Source organism: Pan paniscus, chromosome 8 (genome assembly GCF_029289425.2).
Source record: "Pan paniscus chromosome 8, NHGRI_mPanPan1-v2.0_pri, whole genome shotgun sequence".
In the NCBI taxonomy this organism is placed as follows: domain Eukaryota; kingdom Metazoa; phylum Chordata; class Mammalia; order Primates; family Hominidae; genus Pan; species Pan paniscus.
Window position 1 is genome coordinate 136,352,224 of NC_073257.2, and position 25,146 is coordinate 136,377,369.

At 53.2% G+C, this 25,146-nt stretch overlaps 1 protein-coding gene across 6 annotated transcripts in view; it reads left to right on the forward strand.

Annotated features, from left to right (window-relative positions):
- LHPP (phospholysine phosphohistidine inorganic pyrophosphate phosphatase) overlaps positions 1-25,146 on the forward strand; it is a 153,345-nt gene that overhangs the window by 44,750 nt on the left and 83,449 nt on the right. For 2 of the 6 annotated variants that reach the window (XR_010113217.1, XM_034931654.3), the window contains exon 6: positions 10,696-10,787. The exons of 2 other annotated variants lie outside the window; for them this stretch is intronic. Coding sequence is in view for 3 of the 4 variants with exons in the window: in XM_034931654.3 (XP_034787545.1) it covers positions 10,696-10,787 (92 nt within the window). In the remaining variant the exon portion in view is untranslated. Of the gene's footprint in view, positions 1-2,969; positions 6,104-10,695; positions 12,875-25,146 lie in introns of those variants that run through there. 2 more of the 6 variants (XM_063607560.1, XM_034931653.3) reach the window with 2 other exon arrangements.

Genomic DNA, 25,146 nt, shown 5'->3' on the forward strand with positions numbered 1-25,146 from the left:
AGGATTTCTCAGGCTGGGCGCAGTTGCTGACACCTGTAATCCCAGCACTTTGGGAGGCCGAGGTGGGTGGATCACAAGCCCAGGAGTTCGAGACCAGCCTGGGTAACATGGTGAAACCCTGTCTCTACAAAAAAATACAAAAATTAACTGGGCATGGTGGCTGGCACATGCCTGTGGTCCCAGCTGCTCAGGAAGCTGACGCACGAGAATCACTTGAATCTGGGAGGCGGGGGTTGCAGTGAGCCGAGATGGTACCACTGTACTCCAGGCTGGACAAGAGAGTAAGACCTTGTCTCAAAAAAAACAACAACCTCCCCCCACCGCCCCCCCGGATTTCTCAGCCTCGACACTTGGTGTTTTTGGACTGGGTCATTTTGTGGTGAGGGGATGTCCTATGCATTGTAGGGTGCTAAACAGCATCCCACTCTCCACCCACTACATGGGACCACCCCCTTCCCAAGCTGTGAAACCAAAATTGTCTGTAGACATTGCCAGATGTGCCCTGGGGAGAACTGCAGTATTAAGAGAACGGTTATGGAGAACTCTAGTACTGAACCCAAGATTACTTTGCCAATGAGGAGTGAAGCCAGGCACCAAACCATCGTCTTCCAGCCCCATCCAGTGCTCTTTGCCATAGCCCAACTCTCAGGGAGGGCCAGCGGTGCAGCAGAATTTCTTAGGGAGGTGGGGAGGGTAGGGAGGATTTCAGGTTGGGGGGTAGGGAAGATTTCAAGTGGGGTGGGTAAGGAGGATTTCAGGTTGGGGGGGTAGGGAGGATTTCAGGTGGGGGGGTAGGGAGGATTTCAGGTGGGGGGTAGGGAGGATTTCAGGTAGGGGGTAGGGAGGATAGCAGGTGGAGGGGTAGACAGGATTTCAGGTTGGGGGGTAGGGAGGATTTCAGGTGGGTGAGTAGACAGGATTTCAGGTGGGGTGTAGGAAGGATTTCAGGTTGGGGGATAGACAGGATTTCAGGTGGGTGAGTAGACAGGATTTCAGGTGGGGGGGTAGACAGGATTTCAGGTGAGGGAGTAGGGAGGATTTCAGGTGCGGGGGTAGACAGGATTTCAGGTGAGGGGGGTAGGGAGGATTTCAGGTGCGAGGGTAGACAGGATTTCAGGTCGGGGGGTTAGAGAGGATTTCAGGTGGGAGGGTAGGCAGGATTTCAGGTCGGGGGTATAGACAGGATTTCAGGTCGGGGGTATAGACAGGATTTCAGGTCGGGGGGTTAGAGAGGATTTCAGGTGGGAGGGTAGGCAGGATTTCAGGTCGGGGGGATAGACAGGATTTCAGGTGGGGGGATAGGGAGGATTTCAGGTGTGGAGGGTAGACAGGATTTCAGGTGGGGGGTAGGCAGGATTTCAGGTCGGGGGGGTAGACAGGATTTCAGGTGAGGGGGTAGACAGGATTTCAGGTGGGGAGGGTAGGCATGAGGCTGCGGTGATCTTCATGGTTCACGCCCTCAGAACTGCCTGTGAAAAATGGGGGTGAGGTTTGAAGGCTTATCCAGAGGCCTGGCCATATAAACTCAAAGGTGCCCTACCATTTTGTTCCCTGATTCTCAGGGCATCAGTCCTGACTATAGGGGTCTGGGGACAGTCTGTACCCCTAGGGGCAGGCTGGTGAGTGGGGAGTACATGTCTGTCCACATGGGGGCCACTCCGGGCCAGTTCTTTCTGCTGTGGCCTCCCTCCCCTATGGGTGTTTCCACTGAGGCCTCCCCACGAACTCTGTTGGCTGAGCCCCACCTCTCAGCCGTGGGCATTTTCTTTGGATTGTCAGTGTGGGGATGACCCTGCTCAACTCCTAACTGGGAGCAGGCTGGCCTGCTGGGCCATGCCCACTTCCAGCACTGAAAGAATGGGCCCAGGAGGGGGGTCAGCCCTCCTGCAGCTCTGGTTTGAATTGGAAACTGTCCACCGATGCCTGGCACCTGGCACCTAGCCCTGCAGCTGTGGGTCTGAAACTGACAGGAGTTGCAGGAGCTTCCGGCCCTGGCTTTGTCTTTGTGATGTGTCCTAGTCATAAGGTGCTCTGAGACCTCATGGCTTAGTTTTCCTTCAGAGTTTTTTCTCCCTTGGAGCCTTTTTTTTTTTTTAAGTAGATTTTATTTTCTTCTCAAAACACAAGTATTTAAAATATCTGATTATGAAGCAACTCATGCTCATTAAAGGAGCTAAGAAAAATTCAGGAAAGTACAAGAAGAAAAGAAACCACTCATTTCACCAGCCCAGAATAACACAAATCATGCTTGATCTTGCCAATTTTTTGTGTCTATATATACATTTTTAACACAAAATTGGGATAATCTTGTATCTGCTGTTTGAAACCTGAGTTTTCCCCCTTAATATCCTATTGGGGACAATTTTTGTTAACTTATATTTTAGGTTCAGGGATACGTGTGCAGGTTTGTGATACAGGTACATTGTGTGTCTTGGGGGTTTGGTGTGCAGATTATTTTGTCTTCCAGGTCATAAGCCTAGTACCTGTTGGGGTAGTTTTTCAATCCTCACCCTCCTCCCACCCTCCACCCTCAGGTAGGCCCTGGTATCTGTTGTTTTCCTGTGTCCATGTGTATTCAGTATTTAGCCCCCACTTATAAGTGCAAACACACAGTATTTGGTTTTCTGTTCCTGCATTAGTTTGCTTAGGATAATGGCCTCCAGTTCCATCCCTGTAGCTGCAAACGACAGGACCTTGTTCTTTTTTAGGGGACAGCTTTCTTTGTGCTTATTGAAGCACTTTAATGAAGCAGTTTTCACAGCTGCATACTATTCCACTGTTCAGACTCCCATCATATTCTTGACCATTCCCTATTGATGGAGATGAGGCTGCTTCCAGTTTCGCTCTTGTGCGTAACCCTGATGAACACATCTTGTATGTACATCCTCTTGTACATTTCTAATTATTTGCTCCAAATCCTAGTGGTGTGGCTGGGAGGCTGTGATGCATGTTGCTTATTTCTGTTTCAGAAAGGTGTGTCCGTTCACCTTCCTCACCTGCTGCGTATACAGATGCTTGTTTCCCCACATCCTTACCAACACCATGATTTCTGGCTGTTTTTTTTTTTAAAGTGGTCTTTGAGTTTTGCTGTTAGTCTTGTTCCTTATGAAGGTGTCCGACCACAGTGGCAATCACTCAGCATCGCACTGTCTCCAGGTCTCTGTGGGAGCCTGGATTCCTTTGGGGCCTGGATCCAGGGCTCATCCTAGAGTGAGCCGTCATCTCAGGGCATCTCCCTGGGGGATATGTGCCTCCCCGGAGCTGCAGTTACAGACACTGAGCTCGCTCCACCTTCACCACCCAGCCCTGCTGCGTCCCGCCCTAATCCTCCTGGCAGAGCCCCTGGATAAGGAAAATATTTGTGAACCACGGAAGCTCTTTGGCGCTGGAATTTTGCACTCCAAAGCATTGCCGCCTGTTAGACAATGTTTCCCTCCAGCACCTAGGACACTGAAGAGGAGACCAGGGCAGGCAGGCAGATGTGTAAGAGGGAGGATTGACTGCTGTAGCACCCGACCCAGGACACCTGCCTCTGGGACTGTGGCGCCTCCATCCGGCTCTCTGGATTCTGGGTTCTTGGGGGTCCGACCTTTCATTTTTTTCTCCGCCTCACCCCCCACCATGTCGTGTCTGAAAGGAAGCGAAGCCCAGCCCTGGCAGGTGGAGTATTTTTATTTCCCCTGACAGCGCACCTCCTGACCTCTATCTTCTTGCCAGTGATCTTTTAAATCCTAAATGATTTGGCAATAATTGCTCCTCCTCGCGTGATTATTGCCCTTCACCGATAGTAAATCTGGGAATCCCCTGGGGTCCTGAGCGCACTTTGGTATGCGGAGCCCACAAGCTGGCCTGGACAGGCATCGCTGCTCCAGGCAGCTGTGCACCCAGCCGGCCCTGGCGTCCCGGCCCCCAGCCTCCGCCTCCCTCGCCGACAGCTTCCTGGGGCTCTGCCTGGATGCAGCCTCACTTTATCCCGCACAACCTCCACGCTGTTCCTGCATGAGAACTCTTCCTCCAAGAGACCACGTTCCTCTGGTCCTGTCTCCGTGGGCCACATCCACAAATGTTCCAGCCCAGGAAGAACCAAGTCTCTATTCTGGGAGGGAAACCTGTGTGCTGTCTGGTTTTGTATGTGGGAGGAGCATGCACACAGTTTTATTTTCCCCAGAAGTATGGAGGTGTAGGATGACATGTAATATTTGGAAGACCCATTCCATTTCCAAGGAACCTTCTAGCAGGATGGCCCTGGAGTCTCTGGCAGCAGTGGACATGGTCCTGAATTGGAGTGCTGTGAATGTTCACTGCTGACCTCACGGTTTGAAGACAATTCCTTGAGAAGGGCAGAGGGGACCCGAATACGGGGCCTCTGGCCGGCCCTGCTGCCAGATGCCAGCAGCCGTGGGGGCTTGCCCAGCCAGCCCTGGCTTTTCCCAACCCTTAGAGTGCCCCTTGTGCATGCAGCAGACACTGGTGCTGGTCCCATTCCCGGGAGCACGCAGTGCCACTGGCTGTGTCTTGCCTGGCCAGGTGTTGGTTTGATAGACTCGAAAACCTCATTTGAATTTGGCAGGATTTTCCCTAACATCAGTCATTCTCGAAAAAACACTTTGAATTTTTACCATATCTGGGTATTTTTACCATATCTGGGTACTTGCCACTAGCTCTATTTACTTCACGTTTCTTAAAATTGATTCATTTTATTACTTAAATAAATGTATTTTAAAAGGAACTTTTGATGACTACTATAAATGGAAAACCAGAATCTCTCACTTACCATAATAGATTAATCTAAAAATAAAGACCACATGATTACATTAAAATGTATGTCCTTGCTCTGCCTGGAGTCAAATAGTATGTCACTCGTGTGCATGACACACTCTGGGAAGCACAGGGGTGGGTGGAGGAAAGATCAGAGAAATCCGTGGAAAGTATGAAGTAGAGAGCACCACACCAGGAAGACGTGGTTTTATTTCAGTACCTCATGTCTCGCGGTGGCTTGCGGCTACCAGTAATTGGCAGAATTCTCAATGTTGTGGCCCTCAGCCACCTCCTTCGAGCTCTCTCTCAGTGCCACCATCCGCCGTGGCTTCTCTGAGGGAGGCCCCTCTGGCCTCTGCTTGACTATGATACGTGACGAGTCCATGCCGAGTGGCAGAAAAGCTCCGTTTTCAGCTGAAACTGCCTCCCTGGCCTCAGGGGGCCTCATTGGCTCTGTCTTTGTACTTTCTCACGGCTCCTGATGATTCCTTGGTTATCTGAAGGCCTGTTTGGGAGACGGTTCCCAGGACAGTTGCTTCAGGCTTATATGTGTGTGCTTTCTGGAATTCACGGCATGGCCTGCCCTGGTGAATGGTGGGGAGATGGGTAGTGAACACGTGTGGTAGCCCCTGCTGGGTGTGTCCCACCTGTCCTCCATGTCCTACAACCTGGTTGGCCCCTTTTGCTTGTCAGAGCAAAGCTCAGAACCTCACCTCCTCTGGGAAGCCTTTCCTGACCACCCACAAGCCCAGTAGGTCAGGAGGTCAGGCCTCACAGCCTCCTGTGTGTTATCCCAGGCCCTGATGATGAGACTGTGGAATTACCTGATTAATGTCTGTCTTTAGCACTTGTCGTGAGCTCCATAAGCGCTGAGACTGCATGTGTCTGATTCACACTGTGTGCCCACTGCCTGGCCTGGCACTGGCCCGCGAAGGCCTAGGGCAAAGGTATCAAGTAACCAGGGCAAGGGTGCCTGTTGCAGGTCGGGGGCCTCTCTGATGTGGTGAGATAGGGAATTTCCTCAACAAAACATTTCCTCATGTTTCTGTTTCCTTTGTAACATGTTTAGGCTGGGCGCGGTGGCTCACACCTGTAATTCCAGCACTTTGGGAGGCTGAGGCGGGCGGATCATTTGGTCAGGAGATCAAGATCATCTTGGTTAACACGGTGAAACCCCGTCTCTACTAAAAGTACAAAACAAACAGCGGGGCATGGTGGCAGGCGCCTGTAGTCCCAGCTACTCAGGAGGCTGAGGCAGGAGAATGGCGTGAACCTGGGAGGCGGAGCTTGCAGTGAGCCAAGATCGCGCCACTGCACTCCAGCCTGGGTGACAGAGCGAGACTCCGTCTCAAAAAAAAAAAGTTTAGGTAATGTATTATGTCCTGGCCCTGTGCTGGGTGCTTCACTAAGATGATTTCCTTTAAACGCCACACCTGTTATACCCATTTTACAGATGGAAGTGGAGGCTGGCCCAAGGTCACACAGCCAGCAAACAGCAGAGCTGGGATCTCCACCCCACTGCTCTAGCTCAGCGTGAGACAGGAGTGAGTCTGTGCGTCTGCTGGCCACATCAGGCCCGCCCCCTCTTTCTGTGGTCCCCTTCTCCCAGATGGAGAGCAAATTCCACCTGGACCCGTCCTTGCAGGCAGAGTCCAAATCTATGGGACACACACTCAGTAAGACTCCCCTGGCTTGGGCATGCTTCATAGTCATCGTTTCGTTTTGTCTTGATTTTGGTTTGTGTATTTATCGGTTAGCCCCTCTTAGCATCTGAATTCCAATGTGAAGACCTGTAGTTTGTTTGTTTGTTTGTTTGTTTGTTTGTTTTAAGACAGAGTTTTGCTCTTCTTGCCCAGGCTGGAGTGCAATGGTGCAATCTTGGCTCATTCTCCTGCCTCAGCCTCCCAAGTAGCTGGGATTATAGGCGTCCGCCACCATCCCTGGCTAATTTTTTGTATTTTAATAGAGACGGGTTTCACCATGTTGCCCAGGCTGGTCTGGAACTCCTGGGCTCAAGTGATCTGCCTCCCTTGGCCTCCCACAGTGCTGGAATTATAGGCATGAGCCACTGCGCCCAGCTTTTAATCAGATTTTGGAGTAGGGGAGTGAGAGGAGCTGGTTGGTGGTTGTTTTTTTTCTTTAAAATTATTATTACTTTTTTTTTCTTTTTTTTTTTTTTTGAGACCGAGTCTCACTCTGTCGCCTATGCTGGAGTTCAGTGGCACAATCTCAGCTCACTGCAACCTCTACCTCCCAGGTTCAAGCAATTCGTGTGCCTCAGCCTCCCGAGTATCTGGGATTACAGGTGCATGCCGGGCTAATTTTTATATTTTTAGTGAAGACTGGTTTCACTATGTTGGCCAGGCTGGTCTCGAACTCCTGACCTCAAGTGATCCACCCGCCTCAGCCTCCCAAAGTGCTGGGATTATAGGTGTGTGCTACCACTCCCGGCTGTTTTTTCTTTAAATTACATATATTTTTTTCTTTTTAAAAAAGAGCATGAGTCCATTTAAGCAATAACACATGTTAATGTGGCAAAAGGAGACCCACAAATGACTGACGTTTCGGCCACACTGGTGGGGACTGTATGACTCCCTCCACTCTATGTAGGTGACCAATGGGAAGTCTTGTTTGTGCCTCATAAGTGTGTCCAGACACAGCCAGCCGTGCCGTAATGCAGAGCACTCATCTGCTCAAGACACATTTGCTGAGCATCAACCAAGTGCCAGTTGTCAACCCAGATTCCTTGTCCTGAAGCAGCTCCTACTTCTGGAAGGGTGGGATGAGCAGAGTCCATTATGCTGCACTATGACACCGGTGGCACCAGGGTGTGATCCCAGAGTGCTTTGGGAGAGCCACACAACCCAGCCTGGGGGCAGAGGAAAGGTGGTGGTCACCGGAGCTGAGTCCTGAAGGCCTGGGAGGAATTAGCCAGCAGAGGAGGGAGGTGAGCAGGCAGAAGGTCAGCACATGCCCACAAGCTATTTTTCTGGTGTTGATGTGTATTTCCAGCTATTGTCATTTTCCCTTCGACCGAAGGACTTCTACATTTCTTGTAGGGTAGATCTCCTGGTGATGAATTATTTCCGCTTCGGATGTCTGAAATATCTTTATTTCATCTTCATTTTGGAAAGATATTTTTGCTGGGTACAGAATTCTAGATGGGCAGTTTTTTCTTTTACTGCTTAAAAGACGGCACTCCACAGTCTTCTCACTTGAATTGTTTCCAACAAGAAATCTAACATCTTATCTTCGTTTCTCTGTACATAACATGTCTCTTTTGTCTGACTGTTTTATAAGATTTTCTCCTTGTCACTGGCTTTGAGCAATTTGATTATGATGTGCCTTAATACAGTTTTCTTTGTGTTTCTTGTGTTTGGTGTTCATTGGGATCTTGGATCTGTGGATTTATTATTTTTATCAAGTTTGGAAAAGTTTCAGTCACTATTTCTTCAAATATATTTATGTCTTCTCTCATCTCACTTTTTTTTTTTTCTAATTTAGAGACAGGGTCTTGCTCTGTTGCTCAGGCTGGAGTGCAGTGGCACGAACATAGCTCACTGCAGTCTCAAACTCCCGGGCTCAAGTGATCCTTCCACCTCAGTCTCCCAAGTAGCTGGGACTACAGGCGTGCGCCACCACATCTGGCTAATTTTTTAAATTTTTATAGAGACAGGGTCTTGCAGTGTTGCCTAGGCTGGCCTTGGACTCCTGGGCTCAAGTGATCCTCCCACCTCAGCTTTCCACAGTGCTAGGATGATAGGTGTAAGCCACTGTGCCCCAGCTCATCTCACTTTGAGGAACTCTAATTGCGTGTACATCAGGCTGCTTGAAGTTGTGCCATAGCTCACTGATGCTCTGTTCATTTTTAAAAATAATTTTTCTGCCTCTGTTTCATTTTGGGTAGTTTCTATTGCCATGTCTCCAGGTTCATTCATCTTTTCCTCTGCGGTATCTCTTCTGGCATTAATCCCACCCAGTGTATTTTGATCCCTGACATTGTAGTTTTCATCTCTAGAAGCTTGGTTTGGATTTTTCTTTTATCTTCCATTTCTCTACTTTTGGAACACATGAAATACCATTACAAGGGCTGATTGAATGCTCTCGTCTGCTCATTCTCACCTCTCTGTCAGTTCCGGCTCAGTTTGGATAAACTCATCTTTCTCCTCCTTCTGCATGATACTTTCCTTCTTTGCACGTCTGATCATTTTTTATTGGGTGCCAGACGTGATCAATTTTACCTTCTTTCTGGGTGCTGGATATTTTTGTGTGCCCATAAAGAATTTCGAACTTTGTTGTGGGATGCAATTAAATTACTTGAAAACAGTTTGATCCTTCCAGATCTTGCTTTTAAGATTTGGGGGCAGCACCAGAGCAGGGTTGCCCTGGGTGAATCATTCCTCACAGCGAAGCCAGCGGCTTCTGAGATCGCACTCAATGCCCTGTGCTTCGTGAGTGAGCTTTCCCAGCCTGGCTGGTGGGGACATAACGCAGTCCTGCGTGAGACACAGGCACCATTTTCCCTAGTTATTTGGTGTGATTCTTTCCCAGGCTCAGGGAGTTTCCTCCCTCGCGTGTGCTGGCAGTGATCTGCTGAGTGCTTGAGGGGACCCTCCACGATCTCCCAGGCTCAGGGAGTTCCCTCCCCCGCGTGTGCTGGCAGTGGTCTGCTGAGTACTTGAGGGGACACTTCACGATCTCCACAGCTCTTTCTCCATGCAGCCTTCTCCTCTCTGATTCCCTGTCCTGTGGACTCTGCTCCTGGGTCTCCCCAGAATCCTAGCTTTGTCTCCCCAGTTCAGGTATCCTACTGGGCTCTACCTGGGTCTCCCTCGGTATTAGTCAGCCCAGTCTGTCATACAAAACACCACAGACTGTGTGGATTCAACAGCAGAAACTTTTTTTCTCACTGTTCTGGAGGCTTGAAGCCTGAGATCAGGGTGCCAGCAAGTCCAGTTTCTGGTGAGGGCTCTCTTCCCGGCTTGTAGATGGCCGCCTTCTTGCTGTGTCCTCCCATGGCCTCTCCTCTGTGCTTGCATGGAGAGTGCATTCCAGTGCCTCTTCCTCTGGTAAGGACAGCAGTCCCATCAGATCAGGGCCCCCTCTGACCTCATTCACCCTTAAAGAATTACCTCCTTACAGGCCCTGTCTCCAAATACAGTCATACTGCGGGCTAATGAATTTGTGGGGGACACACTTGAGTTCACAGCACCCCTCCTGTGCCCACAGACTGGAAGCATCAAAGGCAGTAGGCTGGGGGCAGTCACAGGAGCCACCTCATTTGTTTCTTGCGTCTCAGAAGTCACTGTCCTTCGTTGCTTGATCTCCGGTGTCCTGAAAGCTGTTGGTTCATAATTTGGTTTTCTGGTTTTTTCAGGTGAGAGAGTTTATCCCAGAGGCTAGTTTTTGAAATGATACCCAGGCTGTGAGCATTTCCTCTGTGTGTGTGTGAATTTTGGTTTGTATATTATTTTGTTTTTAAGGCAATACCTTCACCATTGAAAGCAAAACCTATATAAAGCAAAACTTACAAAGATTTGCCAGAGATTTGCTTCACTTTCATGGAATCAAGGGCAAATAACCAGGTTACAGAGTCTTTAGGGTCAGGTAAAATTTAGCCTGTGTTCCAGCAGAGGCCAGACAGCGTTCAGCATCCCCGCACGTCCTTGGGGCGCCAAATCACTTTGACGTCTGCTGATTGATTTCAAATTGCACAAATATATACCGTTCAAAGCTGTGGCCTACGGGGGCAGTGTGAGATATATTCAAGGTGGGTTGACTTTTAATCAATACGATGACAATATTATCTTGTTTAATTTGTATGATGGTGGTTGTAAACATCAAATCAAGCCATTTATTATGTCAAAAAAAGATGAAGGAGCCCGGGAATAAAACTCTCCTGACATCACTTCTGAGCGTATTTCACTGCCGTGACAGGCCGTCATGATTGGGGACGATATCGTGGGCGACGTCGGCGGTGCCCAGCGGTGTGGAATGAGAGCGCTGCAGGTGCGCACCGGGAAGTTCAGGTCAGTGCCAGCTGGAGTCATTTATTCACCTTCCTTCCAGGGGATGACCACATTCTCATTCTGTTTTGTTCTTCAAAATAAAGGGGATATTCTTTCCAAATCAAAGAGCAGTGTGTGGGCATTCACTATCTTGTATGTAATGGACCTCTAAGAACAGGGCTGAGTGGTCTTTTATAGCAGACAGTGATAAAGTAGAGTGGCTTTTGATACAGGGTCTGGGTTTTGGAACGGTGTGCAGTGCAGAGAGAAATAAGCAAAGGCACTATCCATCCTGGCGGCGGCCCACCGGGGAGTTGGGCCGAATTTGTGCTGCTGTCCCTTTGGCAATTTGATCAGACCCTGCACTACGGCAGTTACAGCTGTGGGCACTCAGCCGCTTGGACAGCCTCCCTCTCCTTTTGTTCACCTTCTCCACTCTGTAAGACACAGAGAGCCTGGAGACGACAGAGGGTTGCTCAGGGATGCCCTGGAGCAGAACCTCCATCTCAAGAAGAAGCTTGTGTTTTATTTGCTGGCAAAAGTCTGCCTGGCCTGGAGCAGCTGTCAGGGGTTGGGAGCTCCCGGGCATTTGGAGGGCCCTGTGGTACCCAAGCTCCAGCTCGCCTGGTCATTGAGAGGATCTTGGACATCAGAGTGTTGCCTTGCCTTATGCTAGATGGTTTCGATTGTGGCCATTCAGAGAAAGTACATCTTTGCAGATGCTGGGGAGACTTGGTTGAAACATGGTTACCTGGAGGTACTTGGATTTGGGGTGGGGGCAGTTACATTTGTCCTGAGAGATCTGCTTAGGCAGGACCAGAGAAGACAGATCAGAGGGCCCGACCATCGCTCTGAAGTCTCTCCTGCGGGTTGGGAGCCGTGGCTGAGTGCGAGGTGAGTGAGGAAGGCTCAGCGCACCTGGGTCCAGGGTCAGGAAGTTGGTCCCTTCCAGCTACCTCCCAGACCCTCCCAGGCTTCCCCCGACGTGTATGACATATGGGCCTTCTTTCTTTCTTGAAGTTGGGTTTTGTGGCTCCCCTTGGTTAGGCCTGGCCTAAGGGAGTGAGGGAGACCCCACTCACAAGCCACAGGAACGTTTTTTTCCAAGAGACCAGCCAGGGGTCCCCCAGTCCCCAATCCTGCCTTTCCTGCAAAGGTCGCAGAGCCTGGTCTTGCTGCTGCTCCCAGGCGAGGGGCTCTCCGCTGACAGTGGACCTCGGGGCCCTATAGTTGATGCCGGGTGCTGCCTGGCGTCAGCCATCAAGAGCCCAGCCCGGCGCCCCATGCGTCTCAGGGCACACCTGTGACCCGTGAGCACAAGTGACACCTCCCTGCTTGGGAACACAGCGGTGTGGCTTGGCAGGAGGTGGAAAGGGAGAACTGTACCGTGTTGTGTACTGGGCTTCTTCCAGTTCCTTGGAGGAGAAACATGTCTGTCCTGAATGCCACCTCAGTTGGGGTCTTTCTGGCCAGCCCAGGCCAGGTGCCCCTGTAAACTGAGAATGGGCCTCTGAAGAAGGTCCCCCACAGCCTACGAATGCAGGTGGGCACGAGGGAGGCTGTGCCCACCCTACGCCAGCAAGGGTTGGTGCTTTTCAGATTCCGGTTACCTGCATGCTATTTAAAGAAGAGGACGAGGTGGGCATCCCCCATGACACTGTCTCCTGGAGAGAGAGAAACTCTGTGTTTTTGTTTTTGTTTTTTTGAGACAGAGTCTCCCTCTGTCACCCAGGCTGGAGTACAGAGGTGCGATCGATCTCAGCTCACTGCAGCCTCCGCCTCCCAGGCTCAAGTGATTCTCCTGCCTCAGCCTCCTGAGTAGCTGGGACTACAGGTGTGCACCACCACACCTGGCTAGTTTTTGTATTTTTAGTGGAGACGGGGTTTCACCATGTTGGCCAGGCTGGTCTCGAACTTCTGACCTCAGGCGAACCACCCGCCTCTTCCTCCGGAAGTGCTGGGATTATACGCGTGAGCCACCACGCCCGGCCCCAGAGAGAGAAACTCCATCAACAGTTTGCCGAATCCTTCCACACTGCATTCTCTGCGTAGATAAACAGACTGGTAATATTTTGGTTTTTTCTTTTTATAAAAATGGGATGATATTGTTTTGCAGCCTCCTTTTTCCTTGAACACTGTTTTATGGCCTCTTTCTACAAGTGTCTTCATAATGATTTTTTTGGTAATTTTTAAAATTTCAGTAGTTTTTGGAGAACAGGTGGTGTTTGGTTACATGCATAAGTTCTTTAGTGGTGATTTCTGAGATTTTGGTGCACCCATCACCCGAGCAGTGTACCCTGTACCCAGTGTGTAGTCTTTTATTTCTCACCTACCTCCCAGCCTTCCTGCAAGCCCCCAAAGTCCATTGTATTATTTTTATGCCTTTGCATCCTCATAACTTAGCTCCCACTTATAAGTGAGAACATACAGTGTTTGGTTTTCCAGTTCTGAGTTACCTCCATTCCTTGAGGTCTCCAACTCCATCTAGGTTTGCTGTTAATGCCATTATTTCGTTCCTTTTTATGGCTAAGTAGTATTCCATGGTGTATATGTACCACATTTTTTTTCTTTGTTTCTTTCGTTTTTTTTTTCTTCAAGATAGAGTCTTGCTCTGTCGCCCAGGCTGGAGTGCAGTGGCGCAATCTCGGCTCACTGCAAGCTCCGCCTCCCGGGTTCACGCCATTCTCCTGCCTCAGCCTCCCAAGTAGCTGGGACTACAGGCACCCACCACCACGCCAGGCTAATTTTTTGTATTTTTAGTAGAGACGGCGTTTCACCATGTTAGCCAGGATGGTCTCGATCTCCTGACCCCGTGATCTGCCCACCTTGGCCTCCCAAAGTGCTAGGATTACAGGCGTGAGCCACCGCGCCCGGCCTCTTTCTTTTTTTTTAACTTTTAAGTTCAGGGGTACATGTGCAGGTTCATTACATAGGTAAATATGTATCTTGGGGGTTTATTGTACAGATTATTTCATCACTCAGATATTAAACCTAGTACCCATTAGTTATTTTTCCTGATCCTCTCCCTCCTCCCCTCTCCACCCTCCAACAGGCCCCAGTGTGTGTGTTATCCTGTGTATCCATGTGTTCAGATGCTGCAGGAAAGGAATCAGTGTAGTGCCGGGCACACAGCAAGCCCTCAGCAAATGGCCAGGGTGGGGAGCACGTGCGGCCACTACCGTCCATATCCATTCGTATCCATGCGTATCCATCCATATCCACCAAGCTCCAGACATGGAGTCACCTGCCTCCATTGAAGAGGATGGGACTTAGCCCATTTGTTCCTAACGAGATTTAAAATGTCAGATCTTTTGATTTGTTTGTAAGGATGCAAATCTGCCTTTGTTAACATGCAGGACAAAGCGAGAAGACTGTTAGCTTGGCTAAGGTGGGGACCCAGTCGCTGGGGGAGGCCACATGGTCATCAAAGGAGGTGGGGCTCTGCGTGTGTAGGTGCCCCAGTTAAAGGGATGGGAGGTCTCCCAGCCATTGGTGACTCTCTGGAGCTGCGCTGTCAGACACAGTAGCGGTGAGCTGCAGGGGGTGACTTGTAGCTCGTCCACAGTGAGACGTGCAGGAAGTGTAAAATACACACTGGATTTCAGAGACTGGGTGGGGAGAAAGGAATGTGAAAGAGCTCATGAGTATTTTTTTATATCGGCTGCATGTTGAAATGCTGATATTTCGTGTTAATTTCACCCATTTATTTAAATTTTTGTTAACGTGGCTACTAGAAAAGGTTTGCTGGCCTCTGCAGGAGTGTTGGTGGCCCCAGGTGGCAGCTGCCCTCCTCCTGCACTGTCCCCTTCTCCCTCCAGATGGTACTCTCGGTACACAGATACACTGAAATGCTGGAGGGGCGTGGGGTCCTGGATGAGTGGCTGATGGGGCCTCGCTCTCTGGAGGGCCGTTTTGGGACTGGAAGTGCCTGCGTGGTGCTCCCTATGGATGTGTGGCCGGCCTGGGGCCAGCACACAGCCTCTGGAGTCAGCCGGGCACCTGCCACTGGGCCGGCATCCCTTCCTTCCAGGAAATACCCCCAGCCAGGCTCTATGGAGCAGCACCTCGCCCTTCCAGGGCCACCCCCAGCCCTCTGGCACCTCAGCACGGCCCCATTCTGCACAGCGGTGAGCCCCCCAGGGGCAGCAGCTGTGTCTCCTCTGCAGCTGAGGCATGTCGTCGCAACCCTGTGCTGAGCCTCTCCTCTCCTGCAAGTGGCCCAAAGAAGCCTCAATAGGGGCCAATGACCACTGGATGGGTCAGCTGGGCATCAGAAGGCCTTCCAGGCTCTGTCCTCTGTTGGTGGCCTTGGCGGAAATGGGAGAATGAAGGGGGAGGAGGGGTGGCCTTGTCCTGGGCCCAGGTGGCAGAGAACCCTGCAGTGAGTAACTGCGCTCACACTTGGTTTGAGGCCAGGGCAGCATGGGGAGGCCGTCCAGGCTGGGGCAGCTGGCGAGTGGGGGCAGCAGTCAGTCCTGCCAGTCACTGGCACCAGGAAGGGAGAGAAGCCAGAGGGATGACTGAGGCCTCCCACTGGTCCTGCTGTGGGACGTGCCCTCAGCCAAGGTCTTCTAGTACGGAGCACGCACACGTGCACGCACTTACACGTACACACACACACACACACACAATTATGTTTCTGAGGCAGCTGTCAGGAGTCTGAGAGGCCAAGAGGCGGCTGAGGAGTGGGATTCGGCCGCTGACTGGCAGTGAGATCTCCTTGTCACCTTAGATGTATCCATTTCTCTTGTTTTCATTATAAAATGGCCCAAAGAGAGTGAAGCCTCGGGGTTGGGAGAGATTGCAGGTGGCTTAGCTCCGGAGGGAAGGTTTTGCAGGGCCTGCTCCCCAGGAAAGCATCATCCCCGGGCAGGGGTATCTGGAGCTTGGCCCAACAGGGCTTCCCAAGAGCCCTGGACAGGGAAGCACAAAGCTTTCTTTTCATACCTGCTCCCTGTGGAAGTCCTGCCCAGCCAGGGGGCGGCCCTCACCTGGCTGGCAGGTAAAGGCCTTCTGGGTGTTCCCCGCGTGCCCTGTTCCCAGGACTGCTGGCGCATTGGACATGGCTGCTCCCCCAGACTCCTCGAGGTCCCATCCAGCCACAGTGTTCCTGCTGCCCAGGCCCTGGACAACAGTGTCTCCTCCGTGGGGGGTCCTGTGCCATGGGTGGCAAATCCTCATGGTGCCACGAGTCCTGCAGCCCCAGAGGGTGCTGCTGCCCTGCCGTGAGAGGCTTTTTCAGATGGGACAGCTAGGACCTTGGCCAAGGCCACCTGGCAAGGTTTTACAGAAGCTGGACTGGAACCTGGCTGCCCCCAGTCCCCTGGGCGGGTGCTTTTCCTGCACTTTTCCCTGGTAGAATGTCCTGCCCTTGGGGCCACATTTTGCAGCAGTCACAGGGCCTGGCCTCACTCCAGGGCTCCATGTTTGGATGCGAGGCCCAGTGGGTAAGTGCACTGCTGCCCACGCCCCCCCCAGCACTGTCTGCTCCTCCCTGCTTGCCTGCCTGTCAAGGCAGCCCTCATCTTCCTTGGAGGATGGGGCTGGGCTGGGAGCCTGAGCCCTCCCATTCTGACAAATGAATAGAGGGAAGGGACGTTTTGCCCAGTTCCAAGGTGCCCTCTCTGTCCTCAGTGGAGAAGGAAGAGCCGCTGGCACATCTGAGCCACAGACCCTTCCTGCCTCTTATATCCCCACCAACCTGTGTTCCTGTGGACATGCCAGAAACCAGGCCGTGTGGCCTCTCACCACCCCATCACTCTGTTCGCTGTTCCACGCCACACCCTGCAGCCACCACCCAGTCAAAGGCGCCACTGCCTGGGAAGCCCCTGCGCTAGTCCTGGCGCTGCTGTGTAAATAAAGCCGCGATGCGGAGCTCGCCCCTGGTCTTCTCTTATTGTTTACCCAAGGCTGGCAGATGTTTTATAAGCCCCGAACGTTCTTGACAAACAGGTTGCCGTTCTGAGAGGGAAAGTTTCCTGGACCGTGATTCCCGACATCCTGCAAGGTCCCTTCTAGCTGTGCCGTGGGTGCTGAAGGGGTTTCCCCCCAGCGGGGTAGCCAGCTGATCTAGGATTCCAGCCACCTTGCACAAAGCTGGAAGACGAGGGGCTGCAGGGTGCATGGCTGTGGAGCTGGCTGCGTCGGGAGGGAGAGTGCCCCCACGCCTGGCCTTTGACCTTGGAAGCGGCTGCCATCAAAGCAGCAGCTTATCCTGGGTCTTCCCAGACTTCGCAGTGACGGATTTCAGAGTGTTTCCTGTTACGAGAAGGCTGTGGATTCGCTTTGGAACATGACAGATTTTTCTTCTGTGCTACGTGGAGTGTGAGGGAAGGAAGTGAAACTGCTGTTAATTTTTCAGCAGTCACATGTCAAAGTGAGTGGCTAGCAAGCGGGGGGGTCCAGGCTATGGTGGCCCTGGTCAGCCTTCCAGGAGTCAGGACCCTCCTGCTGCCCTCCTGTGTAAACAGACCAGCCAGGGCAATCCGAGCCAGCCCCGGTGGAGAGAAAGGGCCAGTGCTGGGCTTGGGAGCTCACCCCAAGTTCCTCAGGTACTCATCCTGGCAGTGCAGGGAAGGGCACCGGGAACAGGCCTGTGGAAAAATCCACTGTGCAATGAGTCCGTGAATCCCAGACATCCTCTCAGCAGCCCTCTGGTCCTGCCCGGGATAGAGGCTGTGGCTTCTGGTGTAGGTGGGCACTTCTGGGCTCAGAGGGGTCATTTAGCTCACCTGAGGTCACACAGAGTGGGACCCACCCCAATTTAAGCCTGTACACTTTTTTCTTTTGTCTCTTTTGGTAACAGTTTTATTGAGAAATCATTCCCACGCTGTATAACTCAGTGGTTTTCATACATTCACAGAGCTGTGCAGCCGTCACCACAATTTTATAACATTTCATCACCCCAAAAAGAAGCCTCAAATCGTTTAGCTATTATTAGCAAAGCACCCCCCACATTCCACCCAGCCCCAGACAATCACTAATCTACTTTATGTCATACTTTCTTTCTTTTGTTTTCAATTTTTTTTTTTTTTTTTTTTTTTGAGACAGAGTCTCACTCTGACAGCCAGGCTGGAGTGCAGTAGCATGATCTTGGCTCACTACAACCTCCGCCTCCCAGGTTCAAGCGATTCTCCTGCCTCAGCCTCCCAAGTAGCTGGGATTATAGCCACGCACCACCACGCCCAACTAATTTGTGTATTTTTAGTAGAGATGGGGTTTCACCATGTTGGCCAAGCTGGTCTCAAACTCCTGACCTCAAATGATCCCCCCGTCTCGACCTCCCAAAGTGCTGGGAGTACAGGCATGAGCCGCCGTGTCTGGCCTTATGTCATACTTTCATTTGAAAAATTTAGAAAAATTAAATTGGCCCAGGAGTTTGAGACCAGCCTGGGCAACATAGCGAGACCTCATTTCTATTAAAAATCAAAATTAGCCAGGTGTGGTGACACCCACCTGTGGTCCCAGCTACTCGGGAGGCTGAAGCAGGAGGATCTCTTAAACCCAGGACGTCCACGAGGCTACAGTGAGCTGTGATCATACCACTGCACTTCAGCCTGGGTGACAGAGCAAGACCTTGTCTCAAAAAGAAATTTTTTTAAATTGTGGTAAAATATATATAACATAAAATATGCCATTAAACAATTGTGATGTGAAGTGAATAAAATTTGAATACACAGCATAATGAATAACAAAGCAAACACTCTAAGGTCAAGAATTAGGAGGCTATCAGCTCCCCAGAAGACCTAGTCCCTGATTGACATGCCCAGTCCTGCAGAGGCGGCCCCGCCTTGCTGTGGGCACAGTGGCCGCGGTGACTGGGCCTGCTTTCTTCTCCCACATGGCTGGCTTCCCTCCAACATGGCGCTGGCTCTTCCTTCTCTGACCTTTATCCAAGTGGAATCGCACACTGTACCGTTGAGCTGTGGCTTGTTCATCGTGTCCTCTGTGGCTGGAACACCCCTCTCTGCCTGTCCCTCAGAGGGAACATCTGGGTGGGTCCCAGTTTGGCCCTTCTGCACTGGCTGCCAGGAATGTTCTGGTTTTTGTCTCCTGGACACATGGACGTGAGTCCTTCTGGGGCGGATCTGCTGATAGATGGCAGTGCTGGGTCATGGAGGAGCGTATGTTCAATTTGACCAGATGAGGCCAGACAGGTTTACGCCCCCACCACGGGGGGACCCTGTTGCTCCCCGCCCCGACCATCACGAGCTGTTCTGGGAGGGAGGCCCATGTTCTTCCCAGTTTACGGTCCTGGGAGGTTTCTGGACATTGTCAGCATGTGGCAGTCCCGGACGCTGGGCCTCCTGAGAGAGTGGGGAGGAGACCCGAGGCGGAGGCGGGTGTGTGAAAGGAGGCTGGTGGGGTCCACATGGCTCGGCAGGTGAACATGGGGTTTCCAGGGGCAGACACCCCATCGTGGCCCCCATGGCTTTGGTTGGGGCAGCATCAGCTTCCTCCTCTGCTGGGTTTCCTGCCTTCTGTTGGCTGCTGGGGCAGGGGAGACAGGATTGGGAACAGTCACCCTCTCTGGTACTGACCCTCATTAGCATTCTTGGTTCCTGACCAAGGCTGCTTCATGTCCAGGGCAAGAGGGGAAAGATGTTAAAACCTGAACCCCCCTGCTGGGCTTGGTGCCGCCTGTGGGAAAACCGGTGGGCTGAGGGCTGGGGGGCTCTGAGCTGAGGAAGGGGGTCCCAGGTGGAGGCCGGGAGGTGGCTGCAGAGTGAGGCCACAAGGCCTGGGGGTTGGCCCAGAAGGTAGGACCCCTGTAGGCAGCCTCCCAACCCCAGGAATTTGCCTCTTGGGAACGTGCAGGTCCCTCGAGGGTCCTGGAAGGCGCTGGAGTGGTGGGACAGGGATTGAGGGAGCGTCAGCAGGGCCCTCTCTTCTCCCTAGAGCCGCTCAACCATGTTGCAAGGCGCGTGCTCTGGGCCTGGTGCTCACACGTGCTCTTCTCCCAAGACACTCCCTGAAGCGCGTTCCCCAGGAGCTGGAAGGGGGATAACGCAGGTATGCCTCATGGCGGGGCCAGTGCTCATGCTTACACACACTCGGCCTCAGCTCGTCTACACCCTGCAACAGCCCAGAGAAGCCACCCACCTTCTTACCCCTACCATTTAGATTTGCAAATGGAAGCTCAGAGAGGTGAAGTAACTTGCCCAAGGCCACACAGCCTACCAGTGTCAGAATCAGGATTCTAACCCACCTCTGCCTGACTCCAAGACCTGTGCCCCTGAACATTCTCAAGCCACCCCCCAATTAGCCAAGTGTTGCTGGAGCTCTGAGCAGGGGCTGGGCCTCACAAAACAATAGTAGCCAGTGTGGGGCCTCACAGGACTGGTCAGCTCCCGCCCTCCGCCGCTTTGGCCCCCTCCACACACACACGACCTGCTGCTGAGCTGGACATAAGCAGGACCTGGCTCTGGGGGCTTCTGACCTAGGGCAGGCCCTGAAGTCGGTCATTAGACCCCACCCACCCACCTGAGAGTCTGGCGGAGATGTGACAGGTGACAGCCCCAGAAGTCCCATCGTTGCTGCCTTTGTGGTTAAAGTCCGCTGAACCCAAGCGCTCTCTTCCCCTCCAGTGTGCGGTGGGGAGGTGGGGAGGGGACCCAGGCGGATCTGGGCAGCCGTGGCCAGGCCGCAGCAAGCAGGGGAAGAAGGGGCCCGCAGTGAACTTGCAGCAGGAGCTGTGGCCACCGTCCTAGCCAGGCCGGCCACCTGGCTAGGTGTTCTCTAACCTTAACATGAACCTGGGCCACTTGGGCTCTGCTGGCTGCCCCCAGGGCTGCCAGAGCCTGCCCGCCACAGAGCCCCTCTGAGACCTGGAGTCTCACCTGAGCCCTCTCGCTGCCCACAGGGCTGGCCTCTGCCTTTCCGCTGCTGCTCTGCGGCTTGGGGACACGGCCAGGGCTGGTGGCGCTTACAGCCCAGGGGCAGGGGAGGGCACATCCCCCACAGCATTCACCATTGCTGCTGTGTTCTGATGCATCAGGGAATCTGCATTTTTGATCCTTTGATTGCTACATCTTTTCCAGCCTGGAAAAGTGAAGAAGGAAGGAAAGGGGGCTCAGAGGCTCCTGACTCCTGTCCTTGCAGACACAGCTGGACGCAGTTCTTATTTTCAACCATCTTGCAGCAGTGGTTTTATTTGTGCACAGGTTCCTCTGTGTCATGGGTGGGTCCCAGGATGTGAAGCCGGTGTGCTCCTCTAGCTCCACTGTCCTCAGGTTGGGGACAGCCAGGGACAAGGCCCCCTACTCCAGCTCCAAACGTAGTTCCAGGCTGGAGTGCCCTTTGCCCAGGCCCAGCCTGATAGCCCCGGGTGCTCTCCCTGACTTTTCATGAGCCCAGGGGCTGAAACCAGAGCAGCAGGGAGACAGAAAAGCCCAGCCCCACCCTCCAGAGGGGGAGTCCAGCTGCCCGGAGACCCCAAGAGCACTGCCAGAATCTGGGTATGAGACCCAGTCCCCTGCCGCGTGCTAACCATGTAACCTTGGACGTGGTCTCTTTGTGTTTTTTTTGTTTGTTTTTTTTTCTTTTTGAGATGTGGTCTTGTTCTGTTTCCTAGGTGGGAGTGCAGTGGCACCGTCATGGCTCACTGCAGCCTGGAACTCCTGGGCACAAGTGATTCTCCCGCCTCAGCCTCCCAAATAGCTGAGAAACAGGTTTATGCCACCACGCCCAACTAATTTTTAAATTTTTTGTAAAGATGGAGTCTCCCTATGTTGCCCAGCCTCCTGGGCTCAAGTGATCTCCCCGCCTTGGCCTCCCAAAGTGCTGGGATTACAGGGGAGCCGCTGCACCCGGCTTGAGCATGATCTTTGCCTTGCTTGGCTCTGGGTTTCCTCATGTGTCAAGTGGGGCTGAGCCCCAGCTGTGTGGGCTGAACAGGGGAGGGTTAAGCTCGGCCCCTAGAGTGAGGGCCCGCCATGGTGGTGGCTCCCGCGTGGCATATTTCCCTAACCGTTCCCATTTGGTCTGTCCTGCTAGACCAGGCTGGTGGGACGTACACTGACTCTGGGGTTCTGTCCACCCCGTGGGTGTGGTCCACCACATGGTCATGGTGGCTTTCTAGGGTAGACTTGACCTTCCCCACTGCCTTTATTTATTTATTATTTTATTTTTTTTTGAAACGGAGTCTTGCTGTGTTGCCCAGGCTGGAGTGCAATGGTGCGATCTTGGCTCATTGCAACCTCCGCCTCCCGGGTTCAAGGGATTCTCCTGCCTCAGCCTTCCAAGTAGCTGGGAATACAGGTGTCTGCCACCACACCCAGCTAATTTTTGTATTTCCAGTAGAGGCGGGGTTTCGCCATGTTGGCCAGGCTGGTCTTGAACTCCTGACCTCAGGTGATCTGCCCACCTCAGCCTCCTAAAGTGCTGGGATTAGAGGCGTGAGCCACAGTGCCTGGCCTTCCCCACTGCCTTTAAAATCTCTATGGTCCCCACTGCCCACGGGAGAAGGCCCAACCCTGTCCTCTGTTAGTCCCCTGGTCCCCGTAGATATTTACCAAGCACCTACTATGGCCAGGCGCTGTTGAGGATGTGGGGGATCGAGTGAATGTGGCAGGTGTCCCCTGCCCTCTAGGGCTGTTCTTCCTTCTAGAGAGGGAGGTTCAAGCCCCTCTCCTGATGCCCAGCTGGCCTCCCAGCGTCAGGGATCTCTGCTCTGCTGGTCCCCTGGAGTGGCCCTGGGGCCACGACATAACACTTTTGTAAGAATAAGAGTTATTTTTTACGGCACAATCGCCCCTGCCCTGGGTTTGTGAATTTGGGGGATTCTTTTTATCTTTTTTTTTTTTTTTGAGACGGAATCTTGCTCTGTCACCCAGGCTGGAGTGCAGTGGTGTGATCTCGGCTCACTGTAAGCTCCGCCTCCCGGGTTCATGCCATTCTCCTGCCTCAGCCTCCTGAATAGCTGGGACTACAGGCGCCCGCCACCACCATGCCCAGCTAATTTTTTTGTATTTTTAGTAGAGACCGGGTTTCACTGTGTTAGCCAGGATGGTCTCGATCTCCTGACCTCGTGATCCACCCGCCTCGGCCTCCCAAAGTGCTGGGATTACAGGTGTTGGGGGATTCTTAAGAAGGAAAACCACCTGAAAGTGCGGGGTTATTAAAAACAGAAACCAACCCATGCACCCACCACTCGCGAGCAGCCCACACAGCTCCCACCTGACCAGGGCTCCCCCTTCTCATGGGCGAGTGAAAGTTGCTGAAAATAGGCCTCCTGTGAGGAACCTCCCAGCCAGCCCTATCAGTGGCACTGAGGCTGCTCTCCGACTGTGGCATCCCCCATGTCTGTCCTCATTACTAAGCAAAAATTTGTGTAGAGGAGTGCTCTACACTTTCCAAGGGTTTAATCCAGGAGCTGAGGGCCAGGGGCTCCATGACCGTAGACTCAACATCCTGGGCCACAGCCATCCGTGAGGGGGAGGACGAGGGGCCACGCCCTGCACTCTGTCCCAGCATCCCCTCTCCCTGGAGCCGTGCAGAGATGGCCTCATTTCGTCCCACACTCACATGCGGGTCCTAGACACCGGCTCATGCACACACACACACGCACACGCACGCATGCGCGCGCACATGCACCCACGCTCTCTTTTGCCTGTGGGAGGGCAGGATCCCAGCTGCCCCAGCGGGGAAGGGGTGTGGGGAATCAGCCCTGCAGATGCGGTGGGAGGGGCAGACATGGCATGCTGGTCTTTGGCAGTGTGGTCCCGAGTGGGTGCGGCTGGAGAGGTGCCTTGCCACAGGGCCCAGGCCACCCGCATGCATCCCATGAGGCCGTCCAAGCCCGTCTGCCCTGCATCAGAGAGGACACCCCGATGCGGGGAGGGAGGAACCTGGTGAAGCCAGGAGCGGTGGGCAGGGGCCAGCAAGGATCCCCAGGCCCCCAGGGCAGTGTGCATCCGGCCTTCTTGCATACCCACCTGGCATCCTGCCTGCCGCCTCCTGCCTCCCGCCCCACCCCTCCTGCATCCCACCCTGGTGAACCTCTCAGGGTTCACTCTCATTTCCTCCTCCCCACGCCACCTGCTCGGGCCACAAGAGGGCGCCTTGCTGCCAGGGATGGGACAGGCCGGGCCTGCTGGAGCCAGGGCCGATGCACGCACAGCTACATACACTCACCCGGGCCCACGTGTGCTCACGAGAGGCCCCCATACCCACACGATCCCGCATCCACATGGGCGCACGCCAGGCCCCACAGGTTCTCAGGCCCAGGCCACACATCCACAGGTGCCCACTCTCATGCTGGCCTCATAGTGCATGCACACACACACACACACACACACACACATACATACATACATACACTCACGCCCAGACCCCCCACGCCCCAGGCCACACATGTGGGCCTGCTCACACCCCACTCATTCCCTCCCAGATGCCGCACCACCCCCATGCCCTGTGTGCCCTCTGCCTCTCGGGGCCCTGGGGCCCCAGCTCCAAGAACCACGGGCTTGCTTTAGCCAGGCTTCCACAAGCCTGCCCATTCCTCAGGACACCGACCCTCTCCTCTGCCACCCTTCACGGGTGCAGACGATGAGCATGGAGAACACCACAGCGCGCAGGGCCGAGGGCCACCATCAGAGTCTCCTGCAGCCCTGGATTCCCAGGGCCTGAAGCAGGCAGAGCGGCGAAGGTAGCCTCACCAGCCCGTCCTTCTTGTCTCCCTGGCACCTTGTCAGAGAGAGGCCTAAGAACATGCTCTGGGCATTGGGGGCCTCCCAGTGTTCCCTGCGAGTTTGGAGAGGCCAGGTCCCTGGGATGAGGACACGCCCACCCCCCAAGCTCCCCTCCTGCCAGTCCCACCTGGAGCCTTCATGCATGCTGTCTGCGCCCTTCACCTGTCCCACCACCTCTTCTTCGGCCTGCCTGGATCCTGCCATATCCTCAAGGCCTTCCCTGGTGATGGAATTCCAGAGTCCTCCCAATTGCAAGGGCCTGAGGGATCCGCTGCCCTCCAACCCCCTACCCCGTCTCAAGGTCATGTGCTAATCCCGTGCAAGCTGGGGTGTGGGCTGGCTGCCATGTCAAGCTCGTTTCTGTTGTACCCAAAACACAGTCTCACCTCCAGAAGAATTACCTGGCACTCCCTGGAGTTCCCGCAGCCTTCTCATTTTCAAATAATTTTTCAGATTTCCAGAATAGAAAGAAATTCCATACACCCTTCTCCCAGAGACAGACCCCATTCAAGCTTTGCCAATCATTCCATGAACTCCTCTAGAGAGGGGAAGACCCAGTGCGGGGCCAGGCAGCTCTCTCTGGTCTCTCTGGACTCCATCCTGGAGCACTTCCCTGTCCTCGCCTCAGTTCTCACAGATTGCCAGTTTTGAAGATTACAAGACAGTCATTTTGTGTGGTGTTTTCTCAC